This window comes from Ceratotherium simum, chromosome 26, assembly GCF_057802395.1.
Source record: "Ceratotherium simum simum isolate JZ-2026a chromosome 26, ASM5780239v1, whole genome shotgun sequence".
NCBI classification, from domain to species: Eukaryota; Metazoa; Chordata; class Mammalia; order Perissodactyla; family Rhinocerotidae; genus Ceratotherium; species Ceratotherium simum.
In genome coordinates, this window is record NC_141925.1 from 35,867,592 (window position 1) to 35,882,802 (window position 15,211).

The 15,211-nt window shown below is 42.6% G+C and overlaps 1 protein-coding gene across 1 annotated transcript in view; it reads left to right on the top strand.

Moving 5' to 3' along the window:
• Positions 1–6,392: 6,392 nt before the first annotated feature.
• Positions 6,393–15,211, top strand: part of WIPI2 (WD repeat domain, phosphoinositide interacting 2) — a 36,953-nt gene continuing 28,134 nt past the window's right edge. Inside the window, exons 1-2 of the mRNA XM_004440878.3 lie at positions 6,393–6,632; positions 13,242–13,324. Of these exons, the coding sequence (XP_004440935.1) occupies positions 6,559–6,632; positions 13,242–13,324 (157 nt within the window). The 5' untranslated portion in view covers positions 6,393–6,558. The remainder of the gene's footprint in view (positions 6,633–13,241; positions 13,325–15,211) is intronic.

A 15,211-nucleotide genomic window follows, 5' to 3' on the forward strand; every position in this document is an offset into this window, starting at 1 on the left:
AAGCTGGAGGTATCACACTTCCTGATTTCAAAATATACTACAAAGCTATAGTAACCAAAACAGCATGGTACTGGCACAAAAACAGACACACAGATCAATGGAATAGAATCGAAAGCCCAGAAATAAACCCACACATCTATGGACAGCTAATCTTTGACGAAAGAGCCAAGAACATACAATGGGGAAAAGAAAGTCTTCAACAAATGGTGTTGGGAAAACTGGATAGCCACATGCAAAAAAATGAAAGTAGACCCTTGCCTTACACCATGCACAAAAATTAACTCCAAATGGATTAAAGACTTGAATGTAAGACCTGAAACTATGAAACTTCTAGAAGAAAACATAGGCAGTACGCTCTTCGACATCAGTCTTAGCAACATCTTTTCAAACACCACATCTGACCGGGCAAGAGAAACAATAGAAAAAATAAACAAATGGGACTACATCAAACTAAAAAGCTTCTGCACAGCAAAGGAAACCATCAACAAAACAAAAAGACAACCTAACAATTGGGAGAAGATATTTGCAAACCATACTTCTGATAAGGGCTTAATCTCCAAAATATATAAAGAACTCATGCATCTCAACAACAAAAAAACTACCAACCCAATTAAAAAATGGGCAAAAGACCTGAACAGACATTTCTCCAAAGAAGATATACAGATGGCCAACAGACACATGAAAAGATGTTCAAAATCACTAACTATCAGGGAAATGCAAATCAAAACTACAATGAGATATCACTTCACGCCCGTCAGAATGGCTATAATTAACAAGACAGGAAACAACATGTGTTGGAGAGGATGTGGAGAGAAGGGAACTCTCATACACTGCTGGTGGGAGTGCAAACTGGTGCAGCCACTATGGAAAACAGTATGGAGACTCCTCAAAAAATCAAGGATAGAACTACCATATGATCCAGCTATTCCACTGTTGGGTATTTATCCAAAGAACTTGAAAACACCAATTTGCAAAGATACATGCACCCCTGTGTTCATTGCAGCGTTATTCACAATAGCCAAGACTTGGAAGCAACCTAAGTGCCCATCAAGGGACGAATGGATAAAGAAGCTGTGGTATATATACACAATGGAATACTACTCAGCCATAAGAAACGATGAAATCCAGCCATTTGTGACAACATGGATGGACATTGAGGGTATAATGCCAAGTGAAATAAGTCAGAGGGAGAAGGTCAAACACCATATGATTTCCTTCATTAAGTAGTAGATAATAACAATAAACAAACACATAGAGACAGAGATTGGATTGGTGGTTACCAGAGGGGAAGGGGGGAGGGAGGAGGGTGAAAGGGATAATTCAGCACATGCGTGTGGTGATGGGTTGTAATTAGTATTTTGGTGGTGAACATGATGTAATCTATGCAGAAATAGAAGTACAATGATGTACACCTGAAATTTTTACAATGTTATAAACCAATAAATAAATAAATAAATAAATAAATAACACAATATAGCAACTCTGGAAATCATATCCCCCTTCCCAGCCCAGGCTTTGATGTTGTTGTTTGTTTATTTATTGACTTTTCTGAACTAATTCTGTAAAGTCTGTATTCTTTGTTGTGTGCGACCACTGAAGTCTTTGCTCAGTTATCTTAGTGGTCAGCTAATAATTGGACAGAGATTTCCTTAAGTGCCTTGAATCAATAAGTCTCCCAGTCTTTGCTGAGGGTCTGTGTGGGCATGTTGGAGTATGCCTTCAACATTCCAGCAGACAGTTCACAAGTCTGCCTTAGCCTTTACTTCCTGCTTGCACAGAGCCTCAAGGTCAGCCAGAGGTGAGATTTTAGGACCTTCTCAGGTCTTTCTTGGGCATGTGCACAGTCCTGCGCATACACATAGCCCTCTAGAGTCTCAGGAATATGCCAAGCCTCCTATTCCCCAGTTATTCCTTTTTAAGGTTTTTTTTCTCTTTTTTTTCCTTTTTTTTTTTTTTTGTCAGTCTCTTGTTAGCCCCAACTGGTAATGCTGCCTCAGGGAGCTGCAATATTGAACAATTGCTACTGCTTGTTTAGGACAAATGCCTTGGGGATGGGGCTATCCACATGGACACTGGCAGACTCTTAGATCAAATAAAGACACGCTTTGGGAATGGAAATTTTCAGCAAACTGCCAGACAGGTCAAATAGTGACAACCCCCTAGGAATGGGGCTTTGGGGAGCTCCAAGTCCATTCTGCCCCTCCCAGAGGCTGCTAGCCTGCTTATTTTCACAGCCCTCATGATTGTAATGCTGCTGGATTTCAAGGCTACCACCGAGCACGGAAAGAGGGATGGGATTAGGGCAGATTAAAATGCCACAAAGCTCACTGTTTTTACTGAGATTCAGCTGTTTTACTTGAATAAATACTTCTCAGATTGTTGCAAGCCTTGAGTTCATTTCCAGAGTTTTGAAAAAGTTGATTTTGTCTATTTTTCAGTGTTCTCTTTGCTTTTATGGAGAAATGGGCTTTCAGAGATTCTTGCTCCACTATTCTGGAAGTGCTTCCTCCCATCCATTCAATCTTCATAGTATTCTCAGGAGGTGAGTTATTTTAGTCTTTTTTATTATTGAGGAAACTGATGCCCAGAGAGGTTAGGTGACTTACCTGAGGACACACACCTTGTGAGAATCTGCCATGATATGAACCTCATGATGCCTGTCTGATTTCAGTGTTCCACACATCCTGACCTCCCTCCCACGCCTCATCTCATGCAGGGTGCCTTCCACCACCCTTCCACTCCAGCCTTTAGTTCCTTCCTCCATGCCAGCTGTTTATCCCACAAGTTTATCTAGGAACTTGCCTGTGGGAGCATTGCTCATCTCTGAATGTTGCACATAAGAAGAATACTTGAGGAATGTTCTAAGCACTTGCAGATGATGGTTCTGCTTTAAGGTTGACAAGAGGAAGGGAAGCTCGTCTCCTTGGGATTGGCATCAGGCCGGTCACCAGGAGGAATCCTGAGGTGATGATGGAAGCTCCCAAGCATCCTTCCTGCCCTACATGCCATCAGGAACGTCAGCTCATGCTGTCCCCAGGTGAGCTGGGACTTGAGGGTGCATTACTGAGTCACACACAGGTCAAGCTCTCTGGCACAAATCCAGCCTACTCTCCAACAACACTTGTCAGTGGTTGCCAACACCACCCGGATAATAAAGCAGTGAAACAAAAACTGGATGAGTGGGCAGCAGCCCTCAGCTCCAGCCCATCCCGATCGCCAGGAATGGAGGCCCAGAGGTTAGTTCTTCAGGCACTGTTCTAGGTAGTGGGAACACAGAGAGAACAACACAGACAAAAATCTTGCCTTCACGGAGCTTATGTTTCAGCTGGGAGGGGGCATTATATGGTGTATTGGAAGGCAATAAGTGCTATATACAAATATAAAGCAAGGAAAAGGATAGGGAATGTGTGAAGGGTGGAGGTTACCATTTTTAATAGGGTTATCTGGGGGTCTGTACCACATCTCTTCTGACCAAGAAATTTACGTTAAAGTGAAGGAAGTTTGACAATGGGCTTATGCTTTTGGAATTCACCATCCTTATCATACGAACTATTACCCAGATTACCCAGATAGAGGGTACAATGGCCTACTGAAGGTTCAGTTGTGGGATGAGCTAAGAGACTACACCTTGTGAGGTTGGGGTGTCATTCTACAATATGCGGTACACACCTGCAAACTAGGAGTGGAGGTAGTAGTGTTTCCTTGCATATTACATCTAATAATCTGCTTAAGAAGTTTTTGTTTCCAACTGCACAACCTGGGTTCACTGGATTTTGAGATCCCAGTACCCAAACCGTCCCCTATTACTCCAGGGAACAGAGTCATGGTTCTGGTAAATTGGTAACTGAGTCCACCCCCTGGCCAATTTGGGATCTTCACTTGCTGAGACAGTAGAGAGAGAAGGAAGTTACTATCATGGAATAATAGACTCTGATGAACAAGGGGAAATTGGGTAGCTTTTCAAAATGAAGTCAAGGACTGTGTCTAGAACCCAGGGGATTCACATATGTATATTTATACATTTACATATGTATATGCCCATTTAGCCAACCACTGAAATCAAGATCTGGGGCAGTTCTAGCACCCCACCTGGCTGCCTTGTGCCCACTCCCAACCAGTCCCCCACCAGAGGTAACCACTACTCTGCCTGTTTTTGACTTCATATAAATGGACTCATACAGTATATATTCTTTTGTATCTGACTTTTTTCACTCAATATTATATTTGTGTGATTCATCCCCAGGTATGTGTCCTTTTCATTGCTGTGTAGTATTCTTTTATATGAATGTACCACAATTTACTTAATCATTCTGTTGTAGATGGATGTTTGGGATATTTCCAGTTTTTGGTTATTATGAATAAAGCAGCTATGAATATTCTTATACCCATCTTTTGGAGGTTATATACACTAATTTCCATTGAGTGTATACCTAGAAGTGAAATGGCTGAGTCATAGGGAATACGTATGTTTAACTTTAGTAGATACAGTCAGTTTTCCAGTGTTTCTAACAATTTAGACTTCATACAGTGTATCCGAGTTCCAGTGCTTTGCATTCTTGTCTGCACTTGGTATTGTCAGTCGTTTTAATTTTAGCCAATTCAGTAGATGCTTAATAGTATCTCGTTTGCTCTTAATTTGTATTTCCTTGATGAGTATTAATGATGACCACCTTTTCAGGTGCTCATTAGCCATTTAGATATCCTCTTTTGTGAAGTGCCTGTATTCAAGTATTTTGCCCATTGAAAAAATGAGTTGACAGTATTTTCCTTGTTGATTTGTAGAAGTTTTTTAAATATTCTGGAAATAAGTCCTTTGTCAAAAATATGTATCACAAATATATGTACATATCCCATTCTGAGGCTTGCCTTTTCAACCTCTCTTGATGGTCTCTTTTGATGAGATGCAGATATTCTTAACTTTGATGAAGACCAATTTTTTTTTTTGTGGTTAGTACTTTTTTTTTTTTTTTTGGTGAGGAAGATTAGCCCTGAGCTAGCATCTGTTGCCAATCCTCCTCTTTTTGCTGAGGAAGATCTTTCTCTACTTTATATGTGGGAGGCCTGCCACAGCATGGCTTGATGAGCAGTGCATAGGTTCCTGCCCAGGATCCAGGCCTGTGAACCCCGGGCCGCCGAAGTGGAGCACATAAACTTAACCACTATGCCACAGGCTGGCCCCTGGTTAGTACTTTTTAAAGTAGTTGTTTAGAAGATTTTGTTTACCCAAAAGTCATGAAGGCATTATCCTATGTTTTCTTCTAGAAGCTTTATTGTCTTACCTTCCACATTTAGGTCGTTATCTATCTCAAATTAATTTTTGAGTATGGTGTGAGGTAGGGGAGCCAACAGCTTTTATGGAAAAGACCATTCTTTCCTCAATGATTTTCAATGCATTCTTGACTCAGTGGCTAGAATTAACTTCCCTTCCCACAAATTTGATCACACCATTCTCCTGCCTAAGAATTTTCAATGGCAGCACACTGCTCTTAGAATAATGATTAGTCTCTTGTTTAACGTATCTTAACAACACCCAGCTTGATCTGGCCGCCTATTTCTCAAGTGAAATCTTGCCTTGTGTCTACCGTCCCACTCTAAGCTCAGACACACTGAGCATAGTGTTCCTTGCACAGGTCACACTCTCATCCGTGGACCTTTGCCATACAGAATGCTTCCATCTCTTTAGGTTAGTTACCTACCACTCAAACTTCAGGTCTCATCTCCTCCAGGAAGCCTTCCCTGGCTGCACAGTCCCTGTCCTTTAAGTGTGGATTAAGTGACCTCATTATGTGCTCTCATCGTACCCAGCTTTGTGTTTATCCTCCCCACTGTAACCTCTCTGAGGGAAAGGAGGTGGCCTATTTAGTTCACATGGAAGGTGCTTCCTAAATATTATTGAATGAATGAACAAATTTAAGGTGGACTCCTCTCCCAGGGACCCAGAACGCATGGGGCCTTGGAGAAACCACTGGGTTTCTGGTCTCAGATCTAATACTTGGCAAATAGGTTAATATTTCTGAGCCTCAGTTTTCAAATTTGTAAAATGGGAATACAATATTCTCTACATATGGTTGCAATAAACACCAAATAAGATAATGCACATAAGTACTTAGCCACTGATTGGCACACGGCGGGCCCTTTTCAAAGCAATAAAACGATGAGGGAGACCAAGCGCCTACTCTTTCCCACGCGCATGCTCGGCCCTCGACGCGCCCGCAAGCCCTCCCCAGCGAGCCCCGGCGAGTCCCCAAGCGTGCGCGTGTGCGACCGGAACCCCAGGCGGGGCCAGAGGTGAAGGGGCGGGACCTCCGCAGTACGCCTGCGCCGTGGGAGGCCGGGCGCCGAGGGGGCGGGGCTGCGCAGGCGCGCAGGGCGCCCCGGCCCTGGAGCATAAACAAGAGCGGGGCTGGGATGAGGCGGCGGTTGATCCCCGAGCAGCGAGTGGCCGCCACTGGGGCTGCGAGCGGGGCCCGGCGCCGACCCTGAGCGCACCCGAGCCGGCCTCCCGCGCGCAAGCCCCTGGCTGGGCCCAGCGGCCCGCCCGTCCGCCGCGCGCCCACCATGAACCTGGCGAGTCAGAGCGGCGAGGCCGGCGCCGGCCAGCTGCTCTTCGCCAACTTCAACCAGGACAACACGTAAGGCCGGGCGGGGGCTGGGGACGGGGACGGGGCCGCTGCCGGGAGCCAGGCTAGGGGGCTGGGGACCTCGGGCTGCCCAAGTCCGCCCCGAGTTCGAAGGCTCGGAGGCCCGGCCCGGCCTGCCAGCGGCCCGAGGCGGGCAGGGGCGTCCCCGGGGGCGGGCCGGGGCGTGGAGGGAGGGGCGCCCTCCTGGGACTGCGATCCCTGGGCGGGAAGGGTGATGGGGATAGATATTTCTCCCACCGACGGGAAGACTTTCTCTTTTGGGCCCTCACTTCCCAGAGTTGGAGTAGAACTTCGTGGCTTGACCTGTTGTCTCAGCCGCCTTTGGAGCGGTGGAAGTGGGTTTTTTCCTTACATCCCGCCTCCACCTTTATCCTCTGCTCTCTTCCCCCACTCTTTCCCTCTTCAGGCCCTTCTCCTTGTCTCCTCATCATCTCAGGGCCCCTTCCCCCGCTTTTATGTCTTGTTTTTCCTGTCTCGCTTTTCTTTTTGGCAGGTAACTTTGATGTCCTCCCCGAGCAAGAAACAAACTTAGTAATAATCCTGGCATCTGATCTGGATAGAAAGTGAGCCGAGGGGGATGTGACAGAGAAATAATTCCCTAGGAGTTTCCCTGGAGTCACGGGGCTTCAGGGAATGGGCCATCCCTAGGGGAAGAGAGGCTCTTGATGCCAACCCGTGGATTTGGAACGCTGTTTGTCCAAAGCCATCTGGGTTTGAAACCAATTCTTCAGAGGCTGTCTCGGGTGACCTGTGGGGATAGTTTAATAGATGAGGTTTCTGGAGAAGGAAGGATGAGTTAGGAGACTGGAAGGGAGGAGAGCCATCTTGGGAAGTGAGTAAGGGGAAGTGATGCAAGAGAGAAGGAGTGGGTCATTGGCTTCATACTGAGTAGTTGGTTCAGTTGTTACTGGCGGAATGGAATCAGCAAAGCGGAAAATGAGATTTTTTTTTTTTAGTTAAAAGTTAATTGTAGGATGGCAAGCAGCAAGCAAGTCAGTGGTATGCTGTGGGTGCTCAGTAGCACCTTCGCCGAGTTGTGAAACTAGTGCAGACAGTCCCAAAGTGGAGCTGTACTGAGAGTTAAGCGGGAGCAGATCACCTGCTCCAGCCACAGATGAGGAAACCAAAGTTCAGAGCTGTGCCTGCATCTTACAGTTGGTTACTAGTGGGTTGAGGGCGGGACTGGAATGTAGGTTTCCTGGATTCTCTTGTTCTTTCCACTCTGCCATGCTGTTTTTTTACCTACAGAGTGGGATTCTGAGGACAGTGAATTTAGACATCATACAGTAGCACTCTTTAAAGATTAACACTACCAAATACCATAGTGGGCTGTGTGACCAAAAGCCAGTACAGCAAAAACAATTTGGACAACCTGTTGCAGGTGGTTATAATTGGGATAGACTATATTATATTAATCCAGGTAGGGAAGAGGACATTTCAAACCAACTGTGATTTGGTTTTTAAGCCCTTAATATTTTGAGACCAGTAAGAAATGGTAGCTTTATGGTTTTTTATGTCTTGTATAAATTAGAGAATTTCTAAAACATTTTCTACCACTTGTACAATTTTTCGCTAATAATTTATATTGACAGGAAATCAGATATGAGAAAGCATTCTCTTTGCTGTTCTTTCAAATAGGCTACCAGGTTGCCTGTAGAATAGAAGGATGTCACTCTGTCTGGCCTGAAATAAGACCTGTTCGCACTTGGAAATCATGTGCTTCTTTACTCCTCTGTGAGTCCTGAAGTTATTAGTTCAAGAGAAGATTTCTGTGTTAGAATTTTGAGTTGCCAAAGAGACCTTGGTATAGTATGAATATAAGTTGTAAGTAGTAAGTTAGGATTATATTAAAAGTTTATTGATTAAAATGTCTGTAATTTGTTTTAAATCTACACTTGAAAGAAATAAGAAAAGTTCTCAGGGAAAGGCTTTACAGTTTATGCCTTTCCCTCCTTTGCCCACCTCCAGAGTTTATTTTAATAGAGGAACGCAGTTTTTCACAAGACAAAGAATATTAGTCTAGGACCCACATTCACTGTATTCAGTGAGGAAATCTGGAAGCCATTTCACTTAATAGAATACAAGTATGTTTACAGTAATGCTTAACAGCAGAATAGTCTTTGCATACCAAACTACATCTGTCCTGCCTTTCTTTTTGTACTGGTAATATGGGTTTAAATATTGTGGTATTTTTTTCTCTGATTCTTATCCTAAAAGTGTGAATAAGTTTTATTTGTTTTTTACCTTTTTTTTTTTTTTTTACTAGAGCAGTGAAAGAGGCACCAGGAACAGCACATCTCAGTTATCTTGCTGTTGACTGATTAGTTCCAATCCTAGTTTCTGAAAGTAACACTTTGGAAGGCTTATTTGGGAGGAATTTTTGGCTTTTTGAAATTAAAGTTAACAAGCTAATAATAAGTGCCACAGTATCACTTGAATCTTAAATGGCACTGTCAGTGGGCACTACTCAGCTTCTGGGAGGTCAGTGGGATGGCAATGTCTGTTTTAAACTTCATTTCTGAAAGGGAGAGAATAAAGAAAGGGCCTTGATTTTCCAAGTCTTCTCTTTGCGGAATTGTTGTTGTTAGCATCCAGGGAAGTTAAGATGTACAGACAACGAGGAGACGCTTGTCTTCAGCCGGTTTCTTCTTGGTACAGTTATTGCTCTGGGAAGGTCACTTCTCTCCTCTTTTTCTTCATCAGTACATTGGGGAACTTGGGAGTAGATGGTTTTTAAGGATCCTTCAACCTTATGGTTCTGGGTCATTCTGCCTGCTAGGTGGAGGATGTGTTTGAGGAGGGCGGGGCAGTCTCTGAGGAGGATACTGTCCAACAGCAGTGGCAGATGGAAAGGAGCCTGGTTAGCCATCAGGACTTGGTGTGACCCATGGACGTGCATGATGCATTTAAGAAAGAAGTTAAGGTTACTCCCAAGTCTCTGGCTTGGGTTCTGGGTGAATATTGATAACATTATGGGAGAAAGATCAGAGAAGGCTTCGGTTTAGGGGGAAAAGGTGAACTCTGCTTTGGATTCTGTTGAGTTTGAAAGGCCTTAGGGATATCTGGGTGGGGGTCTGGGATGGAAATGACGGAGCTGGAGGCAAGGGCCTGTCACAGTGATAGACTTACTGAGGAGGGCTCCAGGGGCTACCTGGTCAGTCGGCAGCAACAATTCAGGTTGCTTCCTTCTGGTCGATGTGGAGTATTTCCGCTTAACCCTATAATCAGGTATGGCTCTTGCATGAAGCAGATAATGAAAAGGGAAACCTTTATGGAGTGATCATTGGTAAGAGGGTAGAGAAAAGAAAAGTGAGTTAAGAAAAAGATCTGATTCACATTTTCATTTTTTAGTGGAAATCACTGTCTTTTAGATATCAAACGCTCAAGTTTAAATTCAGTGACAGACCAGTTAAAAATGGTGGATCAAACACACGCATTTATTTTGGCTTCTTTCCAAAACCCTAATAAAATGTTAATCATTAAAATATCAGAAAGAGGGCTGGCCCAGTGGCATAGTGGTTAAGTGCGCGCGCTCCGCTGTGACTGCCCGGGATTCGGATCCCGGGCGCGCACCGACACCGCTTGTCAAGCCATGCTGTGGGGGCGTCCCATATAAAGTGGAGGAAGATGGGCACAGATGTTAGCCCAGGGCCAGTCTCCCTCAGCAAAAAAAAAAGAGGAGGATTGGCAGATGTTAGCCCAGGGCCAGTCTCCCTCAGCAAAAAAAAAAGAGGAGGATTGGCAGATGTTAGCTCAGGGCTGATCTTCCTCACACACACACACGCAAAAATATCAGAAAGATACTTTAAAAGGCTTAAAGCTATAGGATGGAAAGAATGAGGAAGGAGACACTAGCAACAAAATTTTGGAAGCTAGCAAGTGGTAAAGGAAAGTGGATCCTAAATTGCTAGTGGAGAAAGCAAGAACCAACCTAGTTTAAAACCGCAGAAGCCCCCAGAAGGCTCAGGACTGGCAGTCTGGGGAAGCTCCAGAAGTGGAAGAGGGTGTGTGTACAGTGAAAATAAAGAGGATTGACTCAAAGCGTGTTTCAGAAGCAGTCACTCTCTCCCGCTCTGTGAAGGACTGAGACCTCGCCTCAAGAGCGTGCAGTGGGGTCTCTGAATTTTGACACCAGGCACAGTTGAAGGCAGGGGGCTAGTAGTGAATGGGGAATTAGGTAAATATATCCTTTGTTATGTTGTGGTTTGCTAGTTTTTCCCTTTGTCAGTAAAAGATCTCATTATATTACCTTAAAAAAAAACTTACTGCATAAACACTTATTGGAGAATAAGATTATTTATTAGGGGAATCTCATACATATCTGTTACTGTACCTCTCCCATTAACATGTCTGCCATTGGTTGGTCAGGTGAATCATGAGAAATTATTAAAAGCAGAGTCTCCAGAGAGGGGTGTGAACCTGATTGTTGGTGTTTGAGATGTAAATATCAAACCTATTTACGTTTATTATCACCCTTTAAAAATGTCTACCTTTATAGATAAAGTATGTACTCATACTATACCATATATACATACCAAAAAATAATTGGAATATTTTTTGCTTACATTTCTTACTGATTGGGGTGCATAATTTTGTAAACCATATGATTAAAATTCCAGCTAAGGTATTGGATATCCTAAATCAGTTCCTGAATATCTGATAGAACATCAGAGTTCTGATGTTTGATCAGCAAAGCCTAGTTTTAACGAATTCTTCATGTTTGGAGCACAGCTAAGAACCTGGATGTAAATCCAGGTTCTCATTAATTAATTAAAGCTCATTAATTTCGCCTATGGAAGAAGCCCCCTCTAAGCTTATTTTATGTATGATACTAATAAGCATGATTTGGTTTCCAAGTAAGCAAGAAATTAGAAAGGGGAAGGGGCTGTTAATGATGGTAGGATAGTGACAGGAAAAGTGACAACTGTCAGCAAAACAAAAGATAGAACCTATTTTTATCAACCCAGGGCTAGTCTGACCGTTTGATGGGTACACAAAACCCTCAACTCCTGTTAGGGTCTGGGTAGGTCACTGTATTATGATAGTATAATAAGTTGTTTAATGATGTGAGTCCAGGACAGTGTTAAGGATTTGCCATCCGCTTGTCTTCAGAACACAGGAAAGTGTATAATACAAGAATGCCTTTTTTTTTTTTTTTTAATCAGAAATTATGGGAAAAAAGGTTTTGGTGCTTAAAATAGCAACTCTTAGTTATCTGGAAAACATTTTCCTGAACACCAATTTCCCAAAAGTTATAGATTGCTGAGATTTTGTTTTATTTTTAGCCTTCCTGGATGTTGTATTTTTGTTGGTTCTTTTATTACTTTTCAAAATATTTACAGGTAACAATACCTCATTACTTCATTGATACATTAATTCAATATAGTGAAGAATTTTTGCAAAGAAAAATTATAGGAGCTGGTAGAGTTTTGTTTCTGTTTATACTTCTAAGATGAACCAACTACAATTTAAAAATTTTGTACTGCTTATAGCAACTCTGTTCTTGGAATATATTTCTTATACATATATGTGAAAGAGAGGTTGGAAATCGCAAGTTTTTAATAGACAAAATGGTCTTTAAAATAGCCCTAATTTTTATCTTGGCGTACAAATACTCATAGTATGAAATGTCTCATCTTTGTTTCTAGCCTTCTGGTTTATCTTCTGCCTCCACTTGTGTTCATGTTCTCCCAGACATCAAATATGAAAACGATCCTGGTATCTGATTCTTCACATGTCCCACCGCATTCTGTGTTATTGTTCTCTCACTCTCTCTGTTTCTAAAAGCTGTGCTTTCTTCTTGGTTTTTTTTTTTTTTTTTTCCCCTCTTGGTCAGTCATGTTCTGGAGAGTAGTAACCTTCGATGAGGAAGTACTTCATTTGGTGTCACAGCTCTCTGGTGCTAGGGGATCTAGAGAGCTCTTGAGGTCCCTCCAAGCCTCTGAGCAGAAGCGGGGTATTGGTCTTGGGTGGTGAATCTTAGAAATGAGCCTATCGAAATGGAGCCTTCGCTCTTTCCTTCTAGGCCAACTGTGTAGTCTTCCGATTCCAGATTTTAAGTTAGCTTTTTGGTATGTTTTGTGTCCATCCCACTGTTCAGCTGTGGCGTAATGTAAGTGGTTGAGCTGCATTTGTTATGGCCTTACTGAAATGCAGCAAGATATCATCATCCCCCTAGCTTCTAAATATCTTTGTTCAAAATTTAGAATGTTAGCTTACTTAGCTTCTGGACTCTCACTTATACCGTATCATATCAAATCAGCTGAGAAACCCCACTTGGTTTTGAGGGGATCATTAATTTAGGGCTGATTGCTTTCATTTATAGGTCAAACTTATCTTTCAAGTTTTTTAGGTTTTAAATAAAAATATTGTCTATTTTATTGACCTTTACCTTTTCCTGGCTGTGAGGTGTGGCATCTTCCTCTGCTACTTCCTCCTTCCTGCCCAGCCACCACCTACCTGGTGCACACTACATGAAGTTATTTGCTGTGCTAACTTGTGCTAGAGGTGATGGTTGCTGTTTGGTAATGTGGAGCTAGTCTGTGCATTATCACTGTCTACACGCATCAGCTCTTATTTCTGAATTTGGCTTTTTTGCAGGTCCCTAGCTGTTGGTAGTAAGTCCGGTTATAAATTTTTCTCCCTTTCTTCTGTGGATAAGCTGGAACAGATCTATGAATGCAGTAAGTGTTTGCTTTATTTTTCCTCCTTCTTAAACAAAATAGATAAGCTGTCCTTGACTTGGAATGTGGCTGAAGTCCAAATGCCCCTTGACCAACACCCTTCTGTCACCTCAGTCTCCCCAAGAGGGGACAATGATGAGCAGTTGGTCTGTGTTCTCCCAGGTCTCTTTCTGTGCGTTTGCATACTTATAAATGTCCGCAGAGAAATACTTGTTTTATGGGTTGTCTTTTCAATACATGGTATCATACCTTGTATATTATTCTCTAATTTCTCCCCTTTTTTAATGCCATTTAAACCATTTAGGTTTCTGTCATAAAAGACTTCCAGAAAATTGAAAATTTTACAGCACCTGTGGAAATGATTTGTTTTCTTCAGTTGTCGTTTTATGGCCTTCGAGCAGCCAACTTGTCAGAGGCAGTGTGGAGTTGCAGAAGGGTCATGAGCTTGACTTCTTGCTCGGTTACTATCCTGTGACTTCACATAGAGTGCTTCATCTCTGGACCTCAGATTCTTGGTTTTCGTGTGTGTGTGTGTGTATGTGTAGTGTGTGTGTGCACGTGCACGTGTGTGTACAGTAGTACCTGCTAAATACATAGTAGTAGGTACGCATCTCTCCCCAAGGGAGAGTATGATGGAAAGCTTTGGATTCTTCCCACATAGACAATTTTTTTCTGTGCATTTATATAGTTACACATACACATAAAGATATACTTTTGGTTTTGTGTGTGTGGTTTTGTTTTATATAAGTGAGATTGTAATATGTTTTGTTCTTCATTTTTATTTTTAGAAACACAACTTTTTTCTTAATTGAGGTGATTGTAGATTTAGACACAGTTGTAAGAACTAATACAGATCCCTGTACCCTTCTCCCAGTTCCACCAGTGGTCACATTTTGCAAAACTGTTGTCCAGTATCACCACCAAGGTAGCGGCGTTGCTGTAATCCCTGTCTCCCTTCAGATTTGCTGTTTTACTTGTAGTGTGTGTGTGTGTGTGTGTGTGTGTGTGTGTGTGTGTGTGTAAATTCTATACAGTCTTAACACCTGTGCAGATTCCTGTTTCCACCACAACCAAGACCCTGGACAGTTCCAACACCCCCGGAGCCTTCCTGTTGCCCTTTTATAACCACACCTGCCTCTCCCACTCCCAGCCCTCATCCCTGGCAACCACTAATGTGTCTCCTCAAATGCTGTCATTTCAGCAATGTTATATAAATGGAAGTATGTAACCTTTGGGATTCGCTTTTTCACAGCAGCGTGAAATTCCCTGGAAGTTCATCCAAGCTGTTGTGTGTGTCAGTAGTTGATTCCTTTTTGTTACTGAGCTGTATTCCATGGTGTGGATGTTCCCCAGTTTGTTTAACCGTTCACCTGCTAAAGGATATCTGGACTAATTCCAGGTTTTCGCTATTACAGATAACACTGCTGTGAACATTCATATACAGGGTTTTGTGTGGACCTAAGTTCATTTCTCTGGGATAAATGTCTGAGTGCAATTGTGGGTCACACGGTAGTTGTATGTTTGGCTTTTCTAAAGAAACTACCAAACTGTTTTCCAAGGTGGCTGTACCATTTTACATTCCCACCAATAATGTTTGAGTGATCCAGTTTCTCTGCAGCCTTGCCAGCATTGGTGTTATCACTGTTTTTTATTTTATCCATTCTGATAGATGTGTGCAGTGCTATCTCGTTGTGGTTTTAATTTGTATTTCCCTAATGGCTAATGATGCTGAACATCTTTCTATGTGCTTATTTGCCATCTGTATATTCTCTTCCGTGAAATATCTGTTCATGTTTTTGCCCCCTTGCTAATTGGATTATTTGGTTTTTATAATGTTGAGTTTTGAGAGTTCTTTATGTATTCTAATATTAGTCCTTTGCCAGATAT